A 27,583-nucleotide genomic window follows, 5' to 3' on the forward strand; every position below is an offset into this window, starting at 1 on the left:
TTCTCATCGATGGGGCTGCAGTGGAGCAGGTTGAGAGCTTCAAGTTCCTTGGTGTCCACATCACCAACAAACTATCATGGTCCTAACACACTAAGACAGTCGTGAAAAGGGCACGACAAAGCCTATTCCCACTCAGGAGACTGAAAAGATTTGGCATGGGTCCTCAGATCCTAAAAAAGTTATACAGCTACACCATTGAGAGCATCCTGTCTGTTTGCATCACTGCCTGGTATGGCAACTGCTCGGCCTCTGACCGCAAGGCACTACCGAGGGTAGTGTGTGCGGCCCAGTACATCACTGGGGCCAAGCTTCATGCCATCCAGAACCTCTATAACCAGGCGGTGTCAGAGGAAGGCCCTAAAAATGGTCAGACCCCAGCCTAGTCATAGATTGTTCCCTCTGCTACCACACAGCAAGCGGTACCGGAGCGCCAAGTCTAGGTCCAAAAGGCTTCTCAACAGCTTCCACCCCCAAGCCATAAGACTCCTGAACAGCTAATCAAATGACTACCCAGACTATTTGCATCATCCCCCCTCTTTACTGCTGCTACTCTGTTTATTATCTATGCATAGTCACTTTAACTCTACCTACATGTACATATTACCTCAATTACCTCGACTAACCTGTGCTCCCGCACATTAACTCTGTACCGATACCCCTGTATTTAGCCTCGCTACTGTTATTTTACTGCTGCTCTTTAATTATTTGTTATTTTTAACATCTATTTTTTTTACTTAACATATTTTTATTAAAACTGCATTGTTGGTTAAGGGCTTGTAAGTAAGCATTTCACTGTAAGGTTGTATTCGGCATATGTGACAAATAACATTTGTTTTGATACTGTATATATATTTTAATTTTATTATACTATGTGTAGCTTTTCTCCCCCTGCAATAAATAAGAAGCTAGTGTGCAACGATGTAAGTACCTCCTACTATATTTTGCCAGGAGAACTATTGGCTGAATCAATTAAAATCGGCCCTAGCAACCAAACCAATAGAAACTAATCGATTCTGAGAAATCTTGTTTTAACTCATGCCTACCTGGTAGGTAACGTTGAAGCCCCTTGCCGCGTTGATCTTGTCAGCATAGAAGTGTACGCGCAGCTGGCCCGAGGACGAGACCACGGCGACGGGGGCACGGGAGTCGAAGGCGGTGAGGACGCGAAGTAGGAGGCGAGGGTTCTCCTCCAAGCCGTCATACACCTTGACGTAGTCCCCGTAGCCCGTCCCGTCCAGCTTGAAGTCCATGAAACGCAGGATCACCTGGAATCAATACATTAAAGAAATAATGAAGATTTAAAAAATGTAAATACATAGTCTGCGTCTGGTGAGTTCTTGTCCAATTTTTTTTTTAATAAAAAAAAAATTATATATATATATATCACACATACACACAACCAGTCAAAGGCTTGGACACACATACTCAGTCCAGGGTTTTTCTTTATTGTTACTATCTTCTACATTGTAGAATAAGAGTTAAGGCACCAAAACTATGAAATGGCACATATGAAATCACGTAGTAATCAAAAAAGTGATAAACAAATCAAAATATATTTTATATTTGAGATTCTTCAATGTAACCACCCTTCACCTGGAATGCATTTCAATTAACTTCTTGTCAATATGGGGGCGCTGTTTCCACTTTGTAAAAAATCGTGCCCAAATTAAACTGCCTCGTACTCTATTCTAGATCGTACAATATGCATATTATTATTACTATTGGATAGAAAACACTAAAGTTTCTAAAACTGTTTGAATTATATCTGTGAGTAAAACAGAACTCATTTGGCAGCAAACTTCCAGACAGGAAGTGAAAAATCTGAAAACGATGCTCTGTTCCAGGGCCTTCCTATTCAATTGCTTGAAATCTATGGATATACGTGCACTTCATACGCCTTCCACTAGATGTCAACAGGCAGTGGGAGGTGGAATGGGGAGTCTAGCTTGATCTGAGGTCGAACAAGAGCTCTTGGAATGACGTGACCACAATTTCCTTTGTCTACCAAGGCGCGGGAACATCAGCATTGGCTTCTGAAAAGCGTTCGGTATAGACGGCTAATATCTCCGGCTTTGATTTTATTTGATACATGTGATAATATCATCGTAAAGTATGTTTTTTCAATATAGTTTTATCAGAATATTCAACGTTTATCGGGAGTTTTGGAGTTTTCCGTTCTCTACGTTAGGTGAAGATGGACATCTTCGCGCCACTTGGCTAGCTAAGGTTGCTAATTCGACAGGAGAAGAGGACATTCTAAAACCAAACAACGATTTATTCTGGACAAAGGACTCCTTGTACAAGATTCTGATGGAAGCTCAGCAAAAGTAAGAACCATTTATGATGTTATTTCGTATTTCTGTGGAAAATGTTTAGTCCTATTTTCCTTCCTTTTTGCGGGCGCTGTCTCGCTATAACGTAAGCTGTTTGTTATGGTAAAGTTATTTTAAAAAATCTAACATGGCGATTGCATTAAGAACTAGTGTATCTTTCATTTGCTGTCCAACATGTATTTTTTAGTAAAGTTTATGATGAGTTCTTTGGTCAGATTAGGTGACTGTCCAAAATATCTCCGGATAATTTGGTGAATCGATGCTACATATTCACAACGTATAACCACGGTTTGCAGCTCAAAATATGCACATTTTCAAACAAAACATAAGTGTATTGTGTAACATGATGTTATAAGACTGTCATCTGATGAAGTTGGTCAAGGTTAGTGATTAATTTTATATCTTTTGCTGGTTTTTGCGAATGCTATCTATGCGGTGAATAAATGCGGTTGTGTGTTTGACTATTGTGGTAAGCTAATATTATGCTATATTGTGTTTTCGCTGTAAAACACTTAAAAAATCTGAAATATTGGCTGGATTCACAAGATGTTTATCTTTCATTTGCTGTACACCATGTATTTTTCATAAATGTTTTATGAGTATTTAGGTATTTCACGTTGCTCTCTGTAATTATTCTGGCTGCGTCGGTGCTATTTGTGATTGTAGCTGCAATGTAAAACTATGATTTATACCTCAAATATGCACATTTTCGAACAAAACATAGATTTATTGTATAACATGTTATAAGACTGTCATCTGATGAAGTTGTTTCTTGGTTAGTGACTAATTATATCTCTATTTGGTCGGTTTTGTGATAGCTACCTATGCGGTAAAGAAAATGGTGAAAATATGCGGTTGAGTCTTTTGCTATTGTGGTTAGCTAATAGAAATACATATTGTGTCTCCCTGTAAAACATTTTAAAAATCGGAAATGATGGCTGGATTCACAAGATGTGTATCTTTCATTTGCTGTATTGGACTTGTGATTTCATGATATTTATATGCTAGTATTTACTTGTGGCGCTATGCTAGGCTATGCTAGTCAGCTTTTTACTGATGAGGATGCTCCCGGATCAGGGATGGTGATGAAGTAGAGGTTTTAACAGATGTGCCTTGTTAAAAGTTCATTTGTGGAATTTCTTTCCTTTTTAATGTGTTTGAGCCAATCAGTTGTGTTTTGACAAGGTAGGGGTGGTATACAGAAGATGGTCTTTTACCAAAAAGGGCCAAGTCCATATTATGGCAAGAACAGCAAAGAGATACGACAGTCCATCATTATTTTAAGATTGATGTGTAGATTGATGAGGACATTTTAGAACAAGGCTGTAACGTGACAAATATCAAAAAAGAAAGGGGTCTGTATACACTGTACATTAATCTGAGTGGGTTTCATTATCAGCCGAGTCAAGTTGAACTCAAGACAGATATTCTTAAACTGATCTGAGGCATGTGTAAGCCAATCAAGATATAGATCTAACACAGCCAGTTCAGTTACCAAAAAGGCTTTTAAATCATCAGAAACAATACCAGGGGCAAGGGACAGCATCAATAAACATGCATATTTTGGCTTATGGACACTTTTATAACCAACAGCTCACACATTTTGGGGACAGAGTTGCTAAGAGAGCATGGTGCCATTAAAGAAGATCTTACATAGCACATTTATGTGTGACAGTCCAAGCCCTCTGCGAGATTTGAAAACAGCAGGAATATCCATGGTGCCACAAAAGTTAATATAACTTGTAGAGCTAGCCACAATAGGCTTCCTGATTGGATTCAAAGTTGCAGAGCTAAAATCAAATTACATTTTTTCACATGCTATCAACACAACCTTACCATGAAATGCTTACTTACAAGCCCTTAACCAACAATGCATTTCACGACTCAGTGAAACATAAAATATGACAGTTTTTAATGTCCCGTTGATAATGTCAGTTCGAGACTATCCTATCAAGTTTATTCTCCTGTGATTGCACGTTGGCCAATAGAATGGACGGTAGAAGCGGGTTACCTACTCGTCAACGAATTCTCACAAGGCACCCCGATCTCCGCCGCCTGTATTTTCAGCTTTTCTTCACCGGAATGACGGAGATTTGGGCCTGGTTTTCGGAGAAGCAGTACATCCTTCACATCAGACTCATTAAATAAAAAATCTTCGTCCAGTAATCTCTGTTCTGATATCCAGAAGTTATTTATTTTCGGTCATAAGAGACGGTAGCAGCAACATTATGTACAAAATAAGTTACAATGTGAAAAAACACAAAATAGCAGCTGGTTAGGAGCCCGCAAAAAACGGCAGCCATCCCCTCCGGCGCCATTATCAACATGCTAATAGTAGAATTGAGGTAAATGTGTACAAGATTACTACTGACAATACCTCTATGCTTATGAGCACATGTAGCAAAACAATAGCTTGATATTTGTATTTATTATGGATCCCCATTAGCTGCTGCCAAGGCATCAGCTACTCTTCCTGGGGTCTGGCAAAATTAAGGCAGTTATACAATTTTCAAAACATTACAATACGTTCATAACAGATTTCACAGCACACTGAGTGTGTGCCCTCAGTGCCTCAAGTCCACTACCACATATATACACAACACAAAATCCATGTGTGTACATGTGTACAGTCGTGGCCAAAAGCTGAGAAAGATACAAATATTAATATTTCCACAAAGTTTGCTGCTTCAGTGTCTTTAGATATTTGTCAGATGTTACTATGGAATTCTGAAGTATAATTACAAGCATTTCATAAGTGTCAAAGGCTTTTATTGACAATTACATGAAGTTGATGCAGAGTCAATATTTGCAGTGTTGACCCTTCTTTTTCAAGACCTCTGCAATCCGCCCTGGAATGCTGTCAATTAACTTCTAGGCCACATCCTGACTGATGGCAGCCCATTCTTGCATAATCAATGCTTGGAGTTTATCAGAATGTGTGGGTTTTTGTTTGTCCACCTGCCTCTTGTCCACTCCAATACCTTGACTTTGTGTTCCTTAAGGCATTTTTCCACAACTTTGGAAGTATGCTTGGGGTCATTGTCCATTTGGAAGACCCATTTGCAACCAAGCTTTAACTTCCTGACTGATGTCTTGAGATGTTTCTTTAATATATCCACATAATGTTCCTTCCTCATGATGCCATTAATTTTGTGAAGTGCACCAGTCCCTCTTGCAGAAAAGCACCCCCACACCATGATGCTACCACCCCCGTGCTACGCGGTTGGGATGGTGTTCTTCGGCTTGCAAGCCTCCCCCTTTTTTCCTCCAAACATAACGATGCTCATTATGGCCAAACAGTTCTATTTTTGTTTCATCAGACCAGAGGACATTTATCCAAAAAGTACGATCTTTGTCCCCATCTGCAGTTGCAAACCGTAGTCTGGCTTTTTAATGGTGCTTTTAGAGCAGTGGCTTCTTCCTTGCTGAGCGGCCTTTCAGGTTATGTCGATATAGGACTTGTTTAACTGTGGATATAGATAATTTTGTACAGGCTTTCCCCAGCATCTTCACAAGATCCTTTGCTGTTGTTCTGGGATTGATTTGCACTTTTGCACCAAAGTACGTTCATCTCTAGGAGACAGAGCGCGTCTCCTTCCTGAGGGATATGAGGGCTGCGTGGTCCCATGGTGTTTATACTCACGTACTATTGTTTGTACAGATGAACGTGGTAGCTTCAGGCATTTGGAAATTGCTCCCAAGGATGAACCAGACTTGTGGAGATATCTCATTATTTTTCTGAGGTCTTTGCTGATTTCTTTTGATTTTCCCATGATGTCAAGCAAAGAGGCACTGAGTTTGAAGGTACACCTCCAATTGAATCAAACTATGTCAATTAGCCTATCAGAAGCTTCTAAAGCCATGACATCACTTTCTGGAATTTTCCAAGCTATTTAAAGGCACAGTCAACTTCGTGTATGTAAACTTCTGACCCACTGGAATTGTGATACAGTGAATTATAAGTGAAATAATCTGTCTGTTTACAATTGTTGGAAAAATGACTTGTGTCACGCACAAAGTAGATGTCCTAACCGACTTGCCAAAACTAGTTTGTTAACAAGAAATTTGTGGAGTGGTTGAAAAACTAGTTTTTATGACTCCAACCTAAGTGTATGTAAACTTCCGACTTCAACGGTAGATATTTTTAAAAAGCATTAATGATTTGCGTAAATGTAATATACTAACTATTCCTCTTGTTAAAAATATTAAATGGTATTACATTTGGTGAAGAGCACATTATGACTTGTTTAGGACTCGAAACTCAAAGTTAAAGACTCGAGACTTGACGGTCTTGACTCTCCGACTTGCCTGTCTTGACTTGGAACTTGAGTGCTAAGACTTGAGACTTACTTATGACTTGGTCCCACCTCTGTATACTGTTCTGCCAAGGCAGCAGCTACTCTTTCTGGGGTCCAGCAAAATTAAGGCAGTTTATACAATTTTTTAAACATTACAATACATTCACAGATTTCACAACACACTGTATGCCCTCAGGCCCCTACTCCACCACAGTACTAAATCCATGTGCATGTATGCATGTGTCTGTGCCTATGTTTGTGTTGCTTCACAGTCACCGCTGTTCCATAAGGTGTTTTTTTTAATGTTTTTTTTAAATCTAATTTTACTGCTTGTGTCAGTTACTTGATGTGGAATAGAGTTCCATGTAGTCATGGCTCTATGTAGTACTGTGCACCCCCCATAGTCTGTTTTTGACCTGGGGACTAGGAAGGGACCTCTTGTGGCATATACATGGGTGTCTGAGCTGTGTGCCAGTAGTTTAGACAGACAGCATTCAACATGTCAATACCTCTCATAAATACAAGTAGTGATGAAGTCAATCTCTCCTCCACTTTGAGCCAGGAGAGACTGACATGCATATTATTAATATTAGCTCTCTGTGTACATCCAAGGGCCAGCTGTGCTGCCCTGTTCTGAGCCAATTGTAATTTTCTTACGTCCTTTTTTGTGGCACCTGACCACACGACTGAATAGTAGTCAAGGTGCAACAAAACTAGGGCCTGTAGGACCTGCCTTGTTGATAGCGTTGGTAAGAAGGCAGAGCGTTGCTTTATTATGGACAGACTTCTCCCCATCTTAGCTACTACTGTATCAATATGTTTTGACCAAGACAGCTTACAATCTAGGGTTACTCCAAGCAGTTTAGTCATTTCAACATGCTCCATTTCCACATTATTTATTACAAAACTTAGTTGAGGTTTAGGGTTTTGTCCCAAACACAATGCTTTTAGTTCTAGAAATATTTAGGGCTAACTTATTCCTTGCCACCCACTCTAACGGCAGCTCTTTGTTAAATAACACCCTCTGTGTTCTGTTAGACAAGTAACTCTTTATCCACATTATAGCAGGGGCTGTAAACACATACGTTTTTCCAACAGCAGACTATGATCGATAATGTCAAAAGCTGCACTGAAGTCTAACAAGACAGCCCCCCAAAATAATTGTATCATCAATTTCTCTCAGCCAATCATCAGTCATTTGTGTAAGTGATGTGCTTGTTGAGTGCCCTTCCCTATAAGCGTGCTGAAAGTCTATTGTCAATTTGTTTACTTTGAAATAGCATTGTATCTGGTCAAACAATTTTTTCCAGAAAATTACTAAGGGTTGGTAACAGGCTGATTAGCTGGCTTTTTGATCCAGTAAAGGGGGCTTTACTATTCCTGGGTAGCGGAATGGCTTTAGCTTCCCTCCAGGCCTGAGGGCACACACTTTCTAGTAGGCTTCAATTGAAAATCTGGCAAATAGGAGTGGCAATATTGTCTGCTATTATCCTCAGTCATTTTCCGTTCAGATTGTCAGACCCTGGTGGCTTGTCATTGTTGATAGACAATTCCACACTGACTTTACGGAATTCACAAGTACAATTCTTGTCTTTCATAATTTGGTCTGATATACTTGGATGTGTCAGCATTTGTTGCTGGCATGTCATGTTTGCTAATCTTGCCAAAGAAAAAAAATCATGCCAGTAGTTGGCAATATCAGTCGGTTTTGTGATGAATGAGCCATCTGATTCAATGAATGGAGCTGAGTTTGCATTTTTCCCCAACATTTCATTGAAGGTGCTCCAAAGATTTTTACTAAATTTTTTTAGGTAATTTCTCTTTGTTTCATAGTGTAGTTTCTTCTTTTTTTAATTCAGTTTAGTCACATGATTTTTCAATTTGTAGTATGCTTGCCAATCGGTTGTCAATCCACAAGGGTTTAACAGTTTTTAAGTCATTTTCTTGATGGGTGCATGCTTATTAGTAACTAGGAAATGCAATCTCATAAATGTGGCAAGTGCAGCGTCTGTTTGCCCCTCACAGACCCCGGATCAACAAATTCCTTACATCAAATTTGGAATCGCTACAAAACGTATTGTATGACCTCTTATACAGTATATTAGACCCAGCCTTTAGAACTTTGGTTTTCCTAGATATGGCTACTATATTGTGATCACTACATCCAATGGATCTGGATACTGCTTTCAAGCACATTTCTGCAGCATTTGTAAAGATGCTGCTGTTTGTAACTACCCTGGCAGGTTGACTGATAACCAGATTGCAGGCACTGGTTAGTTTGAAGCTTCTTCAGTGGGCAGCTTGATGAAAGCCAGTCAATATTTAAAAATCACCCATAAATATACCTCTGTTGAAATCATATACATTATCAAGCATTTCACACGTTATCCAGATACTGACTGTTAGCACTTGGTGGTCTATAGCAGCTTCCCACAAGAATGGGCTTTAGGTGAGGCAGATAAACCTGCAGCCATATTACTTCAACAGTATTTAACATGAGATCCTCTCTAAGCTTTACAGGAACGTGGTTCTGAATATAAAAAGCAACACCTCTACCGCTGGCATTTGTCTGTTCTGTAAATGTTATAACCTTGTATTGCTACCACTGTATCAAAGGTATTATCTAAGTGAGTTTCAGAGATAGTCAGAATATGAATGTCATCTATTAATAGCAAGTTATTAATTTCATGAACCTTGTTTCTAAAGCTACATATGTTAACGTGGGCTATTTTGAGCACTTTTCTGGGATGCTTGCTTGTTTTCATTGCTTTACTGGGAAGCCTAGCAGAAGTAGATATTCTCATGTTATTTATGTTAGTGCAGTGTGGGGTGCACACCGTGGAATACCTACTAGGGCACACTGTCTCAGTGCTAACAGCATAAATTTGCAAACAATAGCTGTAGGATCAGCAGAGGCATTCAGGGCAGTTAGAGGGACATAAATTAGGTTACTTATCAATGCCCCTGGTATAATGTACATTTGTTAAAGCATTATGATGACTCAGCAACACAATGGTAGGGATTAACTGAGCTGGGCTTGGGTCATTGACAAGTCATTGTCTCAACACAGCCTTATAATACTGTGAAAGGATCCATGAACCCAAATGATATGGGTGGATCCCATCCTCCTTATAAAACGTGTTTTGTTTCCAAAATATATTGAAATTATCAACAAAAGTTACACCCATTGAGCTGCAATAATCACGTAGCCAGTTGTGTAGAGAAAGAATCCTGCTAAACCGTTCAATGCCATGATTCAGAGGGCACAGGGCCAGATATGATTTCCATGTCCTGATGTAGTATATTCAGGACCAGCTTAGTAATGTAATTTACTCGAGCTCTGGGATAGGACATTGTTTTTATAAAACATTTAATAGCATAGGTGGAGCCAACAGCAGTGGGTACCTTACAGAAGCTGAGAGCTATCAATTGAAATTAATTTAACAGGCACAGAACTACTATTTACAATACCCCTATCAACATGGGAAGCTGTGGCAGAATGAAATCGCTGCAATTGTAATGTTTGGACAGGATCTATCCACCCACATGATTAGGGTGGATCCCATCCTCCTTATAGAGCATCATCTGCTACGAAAATATGTCAAAGTTGTCTACAAAAGTTACACCCAAGGAGTTGGAGAAGTCACGTAGCCAGTTGTGAAGTGCTAGAAGCTTGCTAAAATGTTCACTACCTCGACCCAGCGAGGGCACCGGGACAGAAATAATAGGACGTTTTTTGGTATCCAGCAGAGACCTATCCATTCTTCAAAATCCTGTCATCCGTTCCAAGCTACAATTCCTAATGTCATTAAATCCCCCATGCACTACAACCACATCAATTTCTGTGTGCTGACGTAGAAAGGTGGGGAGCATTCTAGTAATATCCTGTACTCAAGCCCCAGGGTAGCACAGGGTTTTTGCTCCAAAAACCGAGACGTTTCTCACCATAGAGCTGCTTAAGACAACAGCCAGCGAGATGGAATAGGAAATACGCCCATTCCTACACCTTGCATGACTTGAAAGACCCATCAAGGATTTACAAGAGGCGGAACCTCGCAAGCCAGCATGTTCCGGGCATGCGAGATGCCAAAGCACCCAGTTTGATCATCCTATAACCAACGAAGACTCTTTCACCAGGGATGAAGGCGCCAGAACATCTAGATCCAGGGCGGCGAAGCTGTTTGAAGTCTGGCTTCCCACCACCAAGGAGGCCCCAATTGCCAAAGGCAGCTGGTTTTGACCTTTCACGTTGAGTGTCTTGACTCCATGGCTGGTTGGCAGGGTCAAGAATAGGAACATCCACTAAGTCCTCCAGAAGCATCGGACTAACTCCACCTTCCTGGGAAGTGGAGACCCCTTCTGGGAGGGATCCCTGCGGAGCACCAGCCAGTTGGTTATGGCGAGCCTAAACAGTGGCAACACTCCCATCAAGTCAGAATGGCGTCCAGCTACTGGAGTAGAAGAGAAATTTGGGCGGACGTGGATTCCCCAGTAGCTTGTGTAAGTTTGCTACTTGTTCGCTAAGAGTAGCAACTTCGCTTCTGTAGTCCTCAGCGGGCAAACAGCTGCTACATTGAAAGTCCGGGTGGTCCGCATTGTCCCCTGAATAGAGCAAAATAAACACAGCACCTGCAGCGTTGAAACCGTTTGTTAGCGACCTCCACTTGAAACGCCAGGCTAGCTAGGCTAACTGGGCTTCCGTGTCGCTCTTCTTGACAGGAATTTACTAAAAGTTTGCTGTAAGCTACAGTGGGTTTGCAAATACAGGCTGCACCACACCTCCTGAAACAAACACAGCCTGTGAAATGGCAAAACCCCAAGCAATCACACATGAGTCACACACATACACTATTTGAGCGGGAGATGTCCAACTCGCAAGTTGGTGCTGTAGAAGCAAGCAATAAATTGCAGGGCATTGAGCCAAAACACCAGTCAACAAGTTAAGGAGAGACAGGTAGCAGGAGCATTCGCTTACCAATGAGCAGTGTGGTGTGAGCGAGCAGCATGGCGCGGAAATATATGTATAGGGAAATATAAGGATAGGATATCATTTTAGACAAATAGGATTTCATTTTAGACAAAAGATAGTTGTCTCAGCCATGTGAATACAGTACAACAATACACAAACAAAATACAATTAACAGTCCTGGCCACATCCATTTTGGTCAGTCCTCGTTCTCAAACAGGCAAAAGAATCAGTACCAACCTTGCGGTGGTCGCCCGTGTCGATGAGCCAGGTGCAGTTGCTGCCTGGTGGGTAAAAGTCAGGGTAGTTGGGCGAGCTGAAGGTGCCATAGAAGTTCCGCAGCCAGTCGCCGCAGGTCGGCACGTCGCAGTCAATCTCGTCACCAAGGTCCTGGCAGTCGATGCTGCCGTCACATTTGAGTGACTCGGGCAGGCAAGTGTAGACACGGGTATAGCGGGACAGGCAGGGAAACTGAATAAATAAAGACATTTTATTTGACAAATTTAAACATATATACACTGCTCAAAAAAATAAAGGGAACACTAAAATAACACATCCTAGATCTGAATGAATGAAATATTCTTATTAAATATTTTTTTCTATACGTAGTTGAATGTGCTGACAAAATCACACAAAAATTATCAATGGAAATCAAATTTATCAACCCATGGAGGTCTGGATTTGGAGTCACACTCAAAATTAAAGTGGAAAACCACACTACAGGCTGATCCAACTTTGATGTAATGTCCTTAAAACAAGTCAAAATGATGCTCAGTAGTGTGTGTGGCCTCCACGTGCCTGTATGACCTCCCTACAACGCCTGGGCATGCTCCTGATGAGGTGGCGGATGGTCTCCTGAGGGATCTCCTCCCAGACCTGGACTAAAGCATCCACCAACTCCTGGACAGTCTGTGGTGCAACGTGGCGTTGGTGGATGGAGCGAGACATGATGTCCCAGATGTGCTCAATTGGATTCAGGTCTGGGGAGCGGGCGGGCCAGTCCATAGCATCAATGCCTTCCTCTTGCAGGAACTGCTGACACACTCCAGCCACATGAGGTCTAGCATTGTCTTGCATTAGGAGGAACCCAGGGCCAACCGCACCAGCATATGGTCTCACAAGGGGTCTGAGGATCTCATCTCGGTACCTAATTGCAGTCAGGCTACCTCTGGCGGGCACATGGAGGGGGGCCGCTGTGCGGCCCCCCAAAGAAATGCCACCCCACACCATGACTGACCCACCGCCAAACCGGTCATGCTGGAGGATGTTGCAGGCAGCAGAACGTTCTCCACGGCGTCTCCAGACTCTGTCACGTCTGTCACATGTACTCAGTGTGAACCTGCTTTCATCTGTGAAGAGCACAGGGCGCCAGTGGCGAATTTGCCAATCTTGGTGTTCTCTGGCAAATGCCAAACGGCCTGCACGGTGTTGGGCTATAAGCACAACCCCCACCTGTGGACGTCGGGCCCTCATACCACCCTCATGGAGTCTGTTTCTGACCGTTTGAGCAGACACATGCACATTTGTGGCCTGCTGGAGGTCATTTTGCAGGGCTCTGGTAGTGCTCCTCCTGCTCCTCCTTGCACAGAGGCGGAGGTAGCGGTCCTGCAGCTGGGTTGTTCCCCTCCTACGGCCTCCTCCACGTCTCCTGATGTACTGGCCTGTCTCCTGGTAGCGCCTCCATGCTCTGGACACTACGCTGACAGACACAGCAAACATTCTTGCCACAGCTCGCATTGATGTGCCATCCTGGATGAGCTGCACTACCTGAGCCACTTGTGTGGGTTGTAGACTCCGTCTCATTCTACCACTAGAGTTGAAGCACCGCCAGCATTCAAAAGTGACCAAAACATCAGCCAGGAAGCATAGGAACTGAGAAGTGGTCTGTGGTCACCACCTGCAGAACCACTCCTTTATTGTGGGTGTCTTGCTAATTGCCTATAATTTCCACCTGTTGTCTATTCCATTTGCACAACAGCATGTGAAATGTATTGTCAATCAGTGTTGTGGACAGTGGACAGTTTGATTTCACAGAAGTGTGATTGACTTGGAGTTACATTGTGATGTTTAAGTGTTCCCTTTATTTTTTTGAGCAGTGTATAATAATAAAAAATCTGCGCCTAAAAATACTGATTTCTGATTGTTATGAAAACTTGAAAATCGGCCCTAATTAAATCAGCCATTCCGATTAATCGGTCGACCTCTAAAACATACCCTCGTAAAACTGACTATCCTACCGATCCTCGACTTTGGGCGATGTCATTTACAAAATAGCCTCCAACACTCTACTCAACAAATTGGATGTAGTCTATCACAGTGCCATGCGTTTTGTCACCAAAGCCCCATATACTACCCACCACTGCGACCTGTACGCTCTCGTTGGCTGGCCCTCGCTTCATACTCGTAGCCAAACCCACTGGCTCCAGGTCATCAACAAGTCTTTGCTAGGTAAAGCCCTGCCTTATCTCAGTTCACTGGTCACCATAGCAGCACCCACCCGCAGCACGCGCTCCAGCAGATATATTTCACTGGTTACCCTCAAAGCCAATTCCTCCTTTGGCTGCCTTTCCTTGTCCTATATTATTATTGTATTTATTTATTTAAATCGCAGGCCCCCGTAGGAGGCCTTTTGGTAGGCCGTCATTGTCAATAAGAATTTGTTCTTAACTGACTTGCCTAGTTAAACAAAGGTTAAATAAATACAAATACAAATTCACAATCCCCTTGACCTAGACTACACAAAGTCAGTAATCTCTACCTGACTGAAGGCACAGGGCTGGAAGGAGAAGGCTGTGGAGGGGTTGGACTGGACGCACAGCTCCTCGTCAGAGTTGTCACCACACTCGTCCATGGTGTTGCACTTCCACGACTCTGGGATGCACTTTCCGTTGGAGCAATGGAACTGGTCCGAGTCACAGCTGATCATCGCCGGTTTTCCTGAAATTGAGAATATTAGGAAATACCGCCATTTAATGCACTTTGTGACCACTTACAAATATTTTACCATTAGTGACAATCGAGGGAAAATAATGTGGGATCATTTAGTTTAATTATGTACAGTGCTTATGCTTATTGATCAAGCTGTGCACCATCAACATTATATAAGCAGTGCCTGATAGTCATTTATAGACGTTCAGTCCATGAGCCTCTGAGCCTCTGTCACATTTGAAAAGCCAATGCTTGGAGACAACAGAGAGAGAAAGGCATAGCGAGAGAGAGGAGGACAAAAAACTAAAGGCTGCTTCAAGTGCATAAAGTGCCAAGCAAGCCAATTACTGACTTTCAGTTTTTCCAGAGGACGCAGCGTTCGAGAAGAGGCTCACACTGCAGCTGTAAGCCATTTACAACCCGACCCGTCATCATTCTCTCCTCCGAGCTAGTTAGGATACAAATGTCTATTTGTGTCCAGTTAAAATGTGCATGTGGGACAAATACGTGACTAATTAAATTATTTGATCAATAGCATGACTCTGCGAGCGGTGCTACCTGTTATATAAGACAGCCTGAAGCCCTTGCCGGTCATGATGTCGTCCGAGTGGAACTTGATCCACACGTGGTCCTGGGAAGAAATGTAGGGGGCTGGGATGGACGAGCCACATGCGCGGTAGCCATCCAGGTTCTTGTAGGTGCCGATGGAAACCCAGTCCAGCCCGCAACGGTGAGAGTTCTGGATCTCAAAGTCCTGGAAGCTGGGGGGAGAAATGGCAAAGGGGTAAAAGAGGTTTCCTGACAGTAAACATTATTAATGTACTGTATATTTGACATTTTAGTAAGTTACAGGCTGAATACGCATTTGGATAAACAGAGAGAAAAAATAAACAGATAAACAGAGAGAAAAAAAGTGTTTGACGTTTGCAGTAACTTCTTGTAATATCCAAAACTAGCTTTTGGACACTCTTATCCAGAGTGAATTACAATAAGTGCATTCAACTAAAGTAGGTAAGAAAACTACATATCACATTCATTGCTAGTCGAAGTCTGTAAATGGGATGTCATCGATATGAGCTTCTTTCATAGGGTACATACTGCAAAAAAGCAAACAGTTGAAAGAAGTTTCCAAACAATAAAGATGATCACTGGTAATACTGAGTGACTTTCCTCCAGGGTTAAAGTACATTGGATGAGACTCAGTGATAACAGTTAAATCAATGACATAGCCAATAACTCAACTACTTTTACTTAAATAAAGCTTGATTATAACCACAACTTACTTAAACATTAGGGGAGGCAGGTAGCCTAGTGGTTAGAGCGTTGGGCCAGTAACTGAAACGTTGCTATATCGAATTCCCGAGCTGACAAGGTAAAAATCTGTCGTTCTGCCCCTGAACAGGTTAACCCACTGTTCCTAGGCCGTCATCGTAAATAAAAAATGTGTTCTTAACTAGCCTAGTTAAATAAAAGGTTAAATAAAAATAATCAAATAAAGCATGACTATAACATATTATTAATGTGCATAACCACCACTTGAGTATAAACACTTACTACTAACATATTACTTACACATTCACTAATTTAGTGAATTTATCAAGTGTTGTTTGCATGCAAGCTCTGTTGCCCATTTATGGTCATTGATAGATTACATTTTCGGTTTGTTCTTGCCACTAAATCACATCCTGTAGAAAAAACAACACTGAAACACAGAGGGTCTATTTCTGAGCTGGTAAACATGGACACAGCACTGGAAAAAATAAAAGGCAGGTTCCTTTCAGCGCTCTGGTCCAGACAGAAAACACAATACTTGAGCTGATGCTTCACGAACAAACAGGACACTACAAGCACAATTGAGAGCACATCGGAAGAGCATCATCAAAATTAATAAAAAACACATTACTTCAAATGGACACACCGAGATATATAAATTGAATAAAGCAAGCAATGAGTGGGAGAAAGGGCATTGTCATGTGCCTTATACAGCACCTGAGGAAAATCTCTCTGCACACTGACATTTCATGAGAGAAGCATTCAGTCTAAACAGACCTTCATCAGAGCATTACACAGCAGCACCTAGGCCTACCACCTACAGTACAGCAAAGCCATGCACTAACAGTTTCCACTGAGCTAGTATGCTGAGGAGAAGCTAGCACACAGGGCCGGATTAACAAATCATAGGCCCCAGGGCTTTTTTTCTTTCTTAGCACTTTAACGGAAAACCAATAGAAAAGGGGATTTTAAATGTTAAGAAAAATTGACAATTTTTCACATCCCTACCAGTAATCTAAACTTGTAGAAATGATGGCCGAATACCGACTGGGCACGTTCCCAGGGGCCTGGACTAGAGGTCGACCGATTATGATTTTTCAATGCAGATACCGATACCGATTATTGGAGGACCCAAAAAAGCCGATACAGATTAATCGGCCGATTTTTTTTTACATTTATTTGTAATAATGACAATTACAACAATACTGAATGAACACTTATTTTAACATAATATAATACATCAATAAAATATATTTAGCCTCAAATACATAATGAAACATGTTCAATTTGGTTTAAATAATGCAAAAACAAAGTGTTGGAGAAGAAAGTAAAAGTGCAATATGTGCCATGTAAAAAAGCTAACGTTTAAGTTCTTTGCTCAGAACATGAGAACATATGAAAGCTGGTGGTTCCTTTTAACATGAGTCTTCAATATTCCCAGGTAAGAAGTTTTAGGTTGTAGTTATTATAGGAATTATAGGACTATTTCTCTCTATACGATTTGTATTTCATATACCTTTGACTATTGAATGTTTATATAGGCACTTTAGTATTGCCAGTGTAACAGTATAGCTTTCCATCTCTCTCCTCGCCGCTACCTGGGCTCGAACCAGGAACACATCGACAACAGCCACCCTCGAAGCAGCGTTACCCATGCAGAGCAAGGGGAACAACTACTCCAAGTTTCAGAGCGAGTGACGTTTGAAACGCTATTAGCGCACACCCCGCTAACTAGCTAGCCATTTCACATCGGTTACACCAGCCTAATCTCAGGAGTTGATAGGCTTGAAGTCATAAACAGCACAATGCTTGGATCATTGCGAAGAGCTGCTGGCAAAACGCACGAAAGTGCTGTTTGAATGAATGCTTATGAGCCTGCTGGTGCCTACCATCGCTCAGTCAGACTGCTCTATCAAATCATAGACTTAATAACATAACACACAGAAATACGAGCCTTTGGTCATTAATATGGTCGAATCCAGAAACTATCATTTCGAAAACAAAACGTTTATTATTTCAGTGAAATACGGAACCGTTCTGTATTTTATCTAACGGGTGGCATCCCTAAGTCGAAATATTCTTGTTACATTGCACAACCTTCAATGTTATGTCATAATTCTGGCAAATTAGTTCGCAATGAGCCAGGCTGCCCAAACTGTTGCATATACCCTGACTCTGCGTGCAATGACCGCAAGAGAAGTGACAATTTCACCTGGTTAATATTGCCTGCTAACCTGGATTTCTTTTAGCTAAACATGCAGGTTTAAACATATATACTTCTGTGTATTGATTTTAAGAAAGGCATTGATGTTTATGGTTAGGTACACATTGGAGCAACAACAGTTCTTTTTCGCGAATGCGCACTGCATCGATTATATGCAACACAGGACTCGCTAGATAAACTAGTAATATCATCAACCATGTGTAGTTATAACTAGTGATTATGATTGATTGTTTTTTATAAGATAAGTTTAATGCTAGCTAGCAACTTACCTTGGCTTCTGTTAAAATATTTTATCAAGGTTTAAGATAAATGATTAAATAATTCTACTCAGAAACTTAACCATTAGGATTAGAGGTTATGTAGCATGGAAAAGAGGTAATTAAAAATAACCCTTGGGGAAGGAATGTATGTGTGTGCCGAAAGAAAGGAAAGAGACTCCTTAACCTATGTTTAAACCGACCCAGCTATAACTCTGTGGAGATAAGACAGGGAGAGAGCCCCTCCAGGTTTTCCGTATCTGGGGGGGACTGGAACTGTCAGCTGAGTGGTAATAAACTGTGGTGAGACTTCAGGGGATAATCCAAATATAGTGTGTATGTATGTGCATAGTTTAAGAGAAGGTATAAAAGGAAAGTTTTTGTATATGCACGTCAGAGGTCTCTAAATAAACATTCCTGACAATTGTAGCTGGGCCTCCGCCTGATTCATTCCAACCAGTTTCCCACAAATTCTGGGTATCAGGCTGAGTAATCAATGAATTGGGTTTATGAACACTGAGAACATAATTCTCGTGACAGCTTTACTGCATTCGCGTAACAGGTGGGCTCCTCGTGAGCGAGGTGGTTAGAGCGTTGGACTAGTTAACCGTAAGGTTGCAAGATTGAATCCCTGAGCTGCCAAGGTAAAAATCGGTCGTTCTGCACCTAAACAAGGCAGTTAACCCACCGTTCCTAGGCCGTCATTGAAAATAAGAATGTGTTCTTAACTGACTTGCCTAGATAAATAAAGGTGTAAAACAATATATATTTTTAAAAATCTGCAAAATCGGCGTCCAAAATTACCGATTTCCGATTGTTATGAAAACTTGAAATTGCCCCTAATTAATCGGCCATTCCGATTAATCGGTCGACCTCTAGCCTGGACCTCCAGTGGGCCCCCATTAATTTGGTTAATCACTCTCATTCAGATATCATTAACATGGCACGTCATGGCAAAACGTGTAGAATTGCAGGTGTTTAGCTTTAAAACTGCAAAAATTACTCCCAAACCTCCTCCCCCATCTGATGATTTGGAGAGCGGCAGCAGGCTATCTACACTCATTGAGCAGGCTTCTGTGGTTGGTGGTTATATATAAAAAATATAAAAAAACGTATTTCTCTGCTCCAGGGCACCCTACTGGCTTGGACCCCAGGACTTCAGCCCCTGCATTAATCAGACCCTTTTAGTGTGTGGGAAGTGTTTGCAGCCAGCCAGGCTGATGAGGGTATAGACTGAGTGAGGGAGATACTGAGGGAGGAGAGGAGGAAGAGGAAGGGGAGAGGTATAGATTGTGGAGAGGAGATGGTGTTCAGCTGCACCTGATGGTGATGATTTCCCCAGGGTTGGTCCTGATGTTCCAGCTGCAGTTGATCCTGGAGGGGTACTGGAAGGGCCAGCCAGGGCTGGTTATCACTCCACTGGAAGCTCTGACCTGCTCTGCCACATCTCCACAGGCTGGACAGAGACACACACACGGACACAGACAGTCGCGCACACACACAAATGAGCATTTTTTAGCGTATTTTTTATAATTTCGGCTGGTAGTTTCTAAAGTAGTGCTCACAAGCCAAACGGGTCGCTGATTGTGTACCACCTGACACATGTGTATCAAGTCATTGTTCGAGCCCTGCAACATGTGCACAAAGAGTAAAAAAATTTACTCTGCATGAGCTCGGGCCCACCCTGCAACCTCATTGGACAATACTGGGCTGATCCAATCCTGCCTACCGCTTTTACCTTTGACAAGAGAAAAAGGACAATATGGAATCAGGAAGGTAGGCCATAATTTTCTTATCAATAGTGCGTGACGCGGGCCTCCCGAGTGGCGCAGTGGTCTAAGGCACTGCATCACAGCGTTGAGGAGTCACTACAGCCTGGGGTTCGATCCCAGGCTGTGTCACAGCCGGCTGTGAACTGGAGAACCATAGGGCGGCGCACAATTGGCTCAGCGTCTTCCGGATTAGGGGAGGGTTTGGCTGGGGTGCTTTCCTTGGCTCATCGCGCTCTAACGACTCCTTATGGCGGGCAGGTGCCTGCAAGCTGACTTCAGTTGTCAGTTGAACGTTGTTTCCTGGCTTCCGGGTTAAGAAGCAGCGCGGCATGGTGGGTCATGTTTCGGAGGACGCATGGCTCGACCTTCGCCTCTCCCGAGCCCATTGGGGAGTTGCAGCGATGAGACAAGATTGGATCGCAATTGGATATCACGAAACTGGGGAGAAAAAGGGGGTCAAAAATAAAATACATATAAAGCGTGTGTCGCGAACTGGATATTTAAATGGATGTAAGTAAGCTTAAATCCTTATGAAATAGTCCCCAAACTCAACAAGGCACATCGGTTACACCATTTAGGAAATAAGATTGTGACCAATGTTTCTGATCCAGTTGAAAATGTTCTAATGTATTTGTGGCTGAAATGCCCACACATTTCACTTTGATTGTTATTTATGGTCCAGTCTCGGGATGTGACAAATGGACAATTGTTCTTAGCGTTTAAACAGACCATTTTTTATTTTAAAATCGGTTTTCCATTAAAACACTAAGAAAAATGTATAAAATACGACACAACGAAAACGGTAGGTTTAAAAAATATAATACATAAGTCATTTTCAGGCTTCCGTAATGTGCATTGGAAGAGTGCACAGCAAGCTAAGAGAGTAGGCCTATCCCACTCTCCTGGCTAAAAACACAGTAGTAACTCACAAACACACAATGCTATGTGTCAATGTATTCCATTTCTAGTGTCCCGGTGGTATAGGAAATTAACAGTGTTCTGTTCATGCAACAATGCTATTCTGAAAGTCTGCTGTGGGCAACAAATGTACAGTTTGCTTCTTCGCAGACAAAAACATGGGCTGAGTTGTAGTTCCTGCCAACATTACGAGCTGAGAGATCAGATTATTTTTGATGAAACCAACTTACCATTAGAAATCCCTGATACGTAAACATTGTCATTTCGCTGGGAGAAAACTGCATTTCCTAGAAAAGATGAGACAAAAAAAAACATTTTGTTTCTTATGAATGATCTTTTTCCAGCAAAAAAAAATGTAGCTATGCTAAAGGCTTCGGAAGAAAACAATGGTAAACGGCTAGTTACCGTTTTAAATCGGGAGCTCAATCGTAAAGCAAGTGTCAATCCAAGATACACGCACACTTTGTTTTCTAGGTGTTAAAGTCACCGACTACATTGGAATTTTGGTCAGTAGTCAAGAAGCAGACTCCCGACCTGACAACAGTTGTGTTGCACGTTGGTTCGAATGACATTATGGGAGTGAAGTCTGAGACCCAGAAACAACTTCTTGTTGCTCTTGGATATAGGGCTAGTCGCAGTATTGCTATAGCAAGCATTGTATCAGACTATCGTTTAACCACGTTTTCATAAACGTAGGGGTCATGTACTTAGTAATGTTGTCCCCATTCTCTTGGTTCACACTGGCGATTATACTTGTGTAAACACCACAAGTACCCCGGTTGATATCAACAATCCACGTTTTTTTTTTTAAACTGTAAGGGACTTAGATTTTTACATTTGTCAAACTTTGATTTTGTTAAGATTTTAGTTTCTCAGGCTAGTCCTGATTTCTTTGTTTTATCTGAAACTTGGTTATCAAGGAATTCTAATGATGCAGATATTGGACTGGATGGGTACAATGTCTTTAGAGCTGACAGGATGAGTAGAGGGGGAGGAGTGGTTATCTATGCAAAGAAATTACCTCCCCATTGCACAAATTAAATCTGTCTCCATTCCAAATCAATGTGAAGTGTTAGCCCTAAGTCTAACATCAGGTTACAACTGTAAAGTTACAACTGTTGGAATATATCTCCCACCTTCTGCTATATTGCCCACACACCGTCTGGAGCAGAGTTGGCATTAGAAAAATGTACTAGTGTTTTAATTTCCATTGCTGATAAACACGCTCCATACACTAAGGTTAGAGTAAAGAATAGATCAAACCCATGGTTTAATTCTGACATTTCTGATGCTATTCGTAAAAGAGATGTAGCATGGGCTAAGGCTAGAGAAACTTCTAGCTCTGACTGGCTGACTTTTAGGCAGCTGAGAAACCTGTGCATCAGACTTGTTAGAAGAACAAAATTGGATTACTATGTGACGAGTTTAAATGACTGTTAAGGGAATCCAGCCAAATTCTGGAAAGTAGTTAAAGCATTAAAGAACAATATGCACTCCACACTTCCAAATCAGATAGGGCTGGATACTGGACTCATTACTGATAAGAACACCATTGCTAATGCCTTTAACAATCACTTCATTGAGGCAGGCAATCTTTTTGAGAAAAGGGTCAACCACAAATGAAGGAAGAAAAGATATATATGAAGTGATTATCCATGAGTATGCTGATGGTCAGGGTTTCTCACTAAGCCTCTTCAGAGGAGAAAGTTATTGATTCATTGCTAGCCATAGACACTAAGAAAGCTACAGGGACTGACAAACTTGACCCAGGGTTGCTGGCTAGAGCTGCACCACTCATCTCTGGTGCTCTTACTCATATTTTTAACCTCACGCTGACCTCTGGGGTCATACCTAAGATTTGAAAAACTGCCTATGTGCTGCCTCTGCACAACGGTGGGGATACTGGTGACCTTGATACTTATCGACCAATCTCTAAGCTGTCTTGTCTTGCAAAAATGCGCTCTTTCTTGTCTTGACAACTGCATACTGAACACATTTCAGTCTGGTTTAAGACCGGGGCACAGTACTATCACAGCCACCACCCTGGTTGTAAATGATATTGTAAGAGCCTTGGATAAGAAGTTGAACTGTGTTGCTTTGTGTGTTGATCTATCGAAGGCTTTCGATACAGTTTGATCATTCTCTTCTGCTGAAGAAACTGACCTCATTGGGGTTGGCCTCAGATACATGTTTGTGGTTTCAGAATTATCTCAGTGATAGATCTCAGGCTATTATTGCAGATGGGTTAAAATCAGATTTTGTCACTGTTAACAAAGGAGTCTCACTAGGTTCGATTTTAGGTCCTTTATTATTCACTATATACATAAATGACATCTGTAACTCAGTGAAAAAAATGCAACTTCCATTTCTATGCTGATGACACAGTACTATATGCCACAGCCCCATCACTCGCTGAAGCATTCCTGCAGTTTGACTTTCAATTGCTTCAAGATGCACTTGTAGATCTTAGGCTGGCGCTTAATTCAAGTAAAACTAAGTATACATTGTATTTTCACAATCCAAAGACATACAATTGGAAAATCTGAACATTGCTACCCATGATGTCTCTCTTTTGGAATGTGTTCCCACCTATAAATAGCTTGGAATTTGGTTAGATGATAACATCTCTTTAAACTCGTAAAGAAGCTGAAACTGAGAATTATTTGTTTATAGAAATAAATCTTGTCTGTCATCACAGCACAAAAAGGAAATTGTAAAGGACACCTTTATGTCAGTGCTTGATAATGGTGATATTTTATATATGCATGGATCAGCATCAGTACTGAAGAAATTGGATGCAGTGTATCATGCAGCGTTGCGCTGTTACTGCTTGCCTTTTTCATTGCCTTTTGTACACTTCGGTTGGCTGGGACTCCCTGATTTTTAGAAGGGCCAGACACTGGTTGATATTTGTTTATAAAGCTGTCTTACAGAAACTTCCTAATTATCTTAATTCAAAAATCCAGTGGTCAAACAGTATTTATCATACTCAGTCACAGGACATGCTAGTGCTAGAGATACCCCGGATTCACTCTGAGTTAGGCAAAACGGCACTTGAATATCATGCTCCACACTCATGGAATGAATTGCAGAGAACTCCAGTTAGATGTTTTGGTGCCTGTAAGACAATGGCTTGTCTATCTGCAGCAGACATATAGTGAGCAATATGTTTGGAACATCAAATGGCAATAAAATTGCAATATCGACACAGTTACATGTTGCAATATTATTTTGGATGATATATTGATATCGGGACTCCAAATATCTAGTTGTAAAAAATAAATAAAAACATTTTGGCAAGTTACATTAGCTAGCGCTAGTCGGCTGTCCCTGCGTCAAAACTCTAGTAGTTTTCATCCTATAGCTTGTTCTCCATCTTCTTTGTAAATAGTGAGCCAACATGTTTTTAGCACTTTTATTTCCATGACTTGATACAAAACTAATTTTCTCATGCTCTTTCGTCTCTCTGCAGCAGACAGAGTGAGCAATATGTTTGGAACATCAAATCACAATATCAAATCGCAATACAAAAATATAGACTCAGCTTTCATTTGACACCAAATGTTATATGCTCCTATAAACTTCATGTTGGTGCTCATGGGAACTTTTAGATGGAAATGACCATATCTTGCTGTGTGCCTGAGTGTGTTCGAGTTGCTGTGGTATAGATTGTCTGTGAGTTGAAACAAATATTTAGCCATTACCAAATACTTACCAGTGAATATGAGGAGAACCATGTGTAGAGATATCCATGATGAGATCCCATTTGAGCCCAAAGTGTAGGCCATTATCGCCAATGAACTAGACCTAATTATATATTTGTTGCTACTTGGTTACTCGCTTCAGATTGTTACACTGTTCCCAAAAATGTAACTAAACATGCGCTCGTTGGTGTCCCAAAAACACATTAGCAGTGTTAAAAACAAAAAACAACAAAAGAGATGTATATGGATTTAAAAAGTTATTCTAGCTAACTTTAGCCAATTCCTTTCTGGCCAGACAACTGACAGTGATTGACAATCAATTATAGAGCCAACCAGAGATCAAGTTATCATGCTAGCTAGATGACAATGAAGAAGCAATAGCTGTCTTGGCAAATTACTACAATCAAACGGTTAAACAAAACAGTGCGTTGAAACTGTCTGGCTAGTTAGCTAACAAAACAACAAATGAGCTAAATTGAATTCTCGCTAACCAAAATGCTAGCTAAATATTACGCTAACGTAAGCCATCTATCTATTCATAGTCACTATTAATATATATACACATGTGTATATATTAGTTTGAGTGGATCTCCATCTCCTAGTATGAGATGAACCTTCGTGTTAAGCATTGTGCCAGAACAAAGGCATTGCTAGCAATAGTCAACTTCCCGGTTTAGCTAACAAGCTAGAACTCCCCTTTGTGTTAGCTAGATACCGTTAGTAATCAACGCAACGTTAGGCATCGTTAACAAAGTTAGCTAGCTAGCTGCGTTAACACAATTACGTTTCATTACCAACATTGACATCGAAAATAAATATGTCACCAAATATAAACTAAATAAATACAATATAACCGAAAGAAAACGGTGAACAAAAAAAAAAACTAAACGAGCGTTGCAAGCGTCTCTTCTCTCGTTATAACGCCGAAAACAACCTCTGGTCTCGCTAATGCTAGCTACAAGCTAGCCTGCTACCGTTAACTAGCTTCCAAAGCAATGGCAGAACAGAACGAAAATATGCCTGTGGTATCCTTGAAATGTCACTTCACTGGCTTCTTCTAATGAAAGTGGCTAAAATGTTCTAAAGCATAAGTCCGTAATACATACTCCAGGCCTAAACTGTATATACACCACCCGTGTAGTCACAACTAGCTTTACATCGGCTGAATGTTGTTATGGATAGGGTATCATAAACACTCCTTCTTTGATTAGGTTTAACGGCGGTTGGCATCCAATACATTACCGCCACCTACTAGACTGGAGTACAACTCCCATATACTTTGCTTGAAAAAATAAATAAACAAATACCCTACCATCTAACACTACACTCAGAATTGTTTACAAATAATAACACCACAGTACTCCACTATTTAAATCTATTTAGTCCTAACTCAGGCCAACAACCTGAAAGGATGGGACACCACCACTTAACGCACCCTGTAACTCTTCTGCTGTCAAGTCTCGCACACGGAAATACCTCTCTGCATCTGCCACCACAACCTCAATTTTCTGCGACTTACCTTCCATCCCTGCAGTACAGTTGATAACCATTGCTATAAATGCTAAAAATCCAATCTTACTGAAATGTATGTCACTTGGGCGGCAGGTAGCCTAGTGTTTAGAGTGTTGGGCCAGTAACCAAAAGGTTGCTGGATCGAATTCCCAATTCTGAGCAAGGCAGTTAACCCACTGTTCCCTGGGTGCTGAGACGTGGATGTTGATTATGCACTTCTCTGATTTAGAGTGGTTGGGTTAAAATGTGGAAGACAAATTTCAGTTGAAGGCTGAAATTTGTACAACTGACTCCCTTTCACAACTTGTTGTACAACTGACTCCCTTTCCCACTTGTTGGCCTATCTCTCTGTACTGGTACAGATCTACTACTCACACCACTCCTCTCAGGATCCTTCCTCTACTTTCTTCACTGCCTCATCATATGACAACGACTGCACCACTCTAACCCTGGAAACCTCAACCTGCCTCTCTCGCATGGGACATTTCTGATCCCCAGTCCCATGGGCACCCCTACAATTAACACATACCACTACTTCCCCAATGCTACACATTCCTTTGTCTCATACACTTCTCACACCTAGGATCCTCCCTCCTACACACTGCTGCCACATGCCCATAAGCTTGACACCTATAACAGGGTGATTCTGCAACTATGGGAACCGCTATGTCCTCAGGTTAAATTTGGGGGATTTTATTAAAAAAAATATATGTATTCATTCTTTATATGTTAAGTTCACACTACAATCACCCCATATTCTTATCAACACCTCTCTGTCAAGTATTTTAGCTACTTTTCATATGCATTTTATACCTCAATGTCATTGTTTTGCCCTTGTCCCATATGCAGACTTTTGAGCGTCTACTATGTTTTTCTATGAGAAAAGATTAAGAATTACACATTATGTAATGTTATCTTCTAGAGAAAGAGTCAATTAAATAAAATCTATCAATATTTATTGTATGTCCTTTATATTGTTATTTACACAAAATATACCTGTCCTTTGGTGATGACATTTCCACCACTGAGGGCAAATTCCTCATTAATAAAATTTTGTCAACAGACTGTTCATTTCGTTACCATGGAAATGTATTGTGACACTAAAGCACATGGCTGCAGAGGACAGTTGTTCCTGAAGTGATGCCCAGAAGTTTAAGAAAAATCTAGGTAAATATTGCTTGTGTAGAGAATATTTTTATTGTCAGTCATTTCCAAACAGGCTAAAATTTCTTTAATTTGTCGTTGAATTAAAAAATGTAAAATATATTTCATGTATTTAGTATAAACTATATGCTAGCCAAAGCATGCTAAGCAGTCTGTCATTTTTCTCCAAAAACATTTCCATCACAGTAATTTCCGTCACAAACTTAACCGTGGTGGAAATGACAAATATCCTTTA

General features: G+C 41.2%; 1 protein-coding gene across 2 annotated transcripts in view; it reads right to left on the reverse strand.

The window, feature by feature from the left end:
* LOC120026933 (low-density lipoprotein receptor-related protein 12-like) overlaps positions 1-25,860 on the reverse strand; it is a 41,111-nt gene extending 15,251 nt beyond the window's left edge. Inside the window, exons 1-7 of one of the 2 annotated variants that reach the window (XM_038971709.1) lie at positions 24,684-25,860; positions 21,199-21,255; positions 19,599-19,734; positions 15,084-15,286; positions 14,356-14,534; positions 11,838-12,068; positions 1,044-1,265 (exon numbers count right to left, since the gene is read on the reverse strand). In XM_038971709.1, the coding sequence (XP_038827637.1) occupies positions 1,044-1,265; positions 11,838-12,068; positions 14,356-14,534; positions 15,084-15,286; positions 19,599-19,734; positions 21,199-21,255; positions 24,684-24,756 (1,101 nt within the window). In that variant the 5' untranslated portion in view covers positions 24,757-25,860. Of the gene's footprint in view, positions 1-1,043; positions 1,266-11,837; positions 12,069-14,355; positions 14,535-15,083; positions 15,287-19,598; positions 20,186-21,198; positions 21,256-24,683 lie in introns of those variants that run through there. The other variant, XM_038971708.1, reaches the window with a different exon arrangement.
* Between the last annotated feature and the right edge of the window lie 1,723 nt (positions 25,861-27,583).

The sequence above is a fragment of the Salvelinus namaycush genome, chromosome 32 (assembly GCF_016432855.1).
Source record: "Salvelinus namaycush isolate Seneca chromosome 32, SaNama_1.0, whole genome shotgun sequence".
Taxonomy (NCBI): Eukaryota; Metazoa; Chordata; class Actinopteri; order Salmoniformes; family Salmonidae; genus Salvelinus; species Salvelinus namaycush.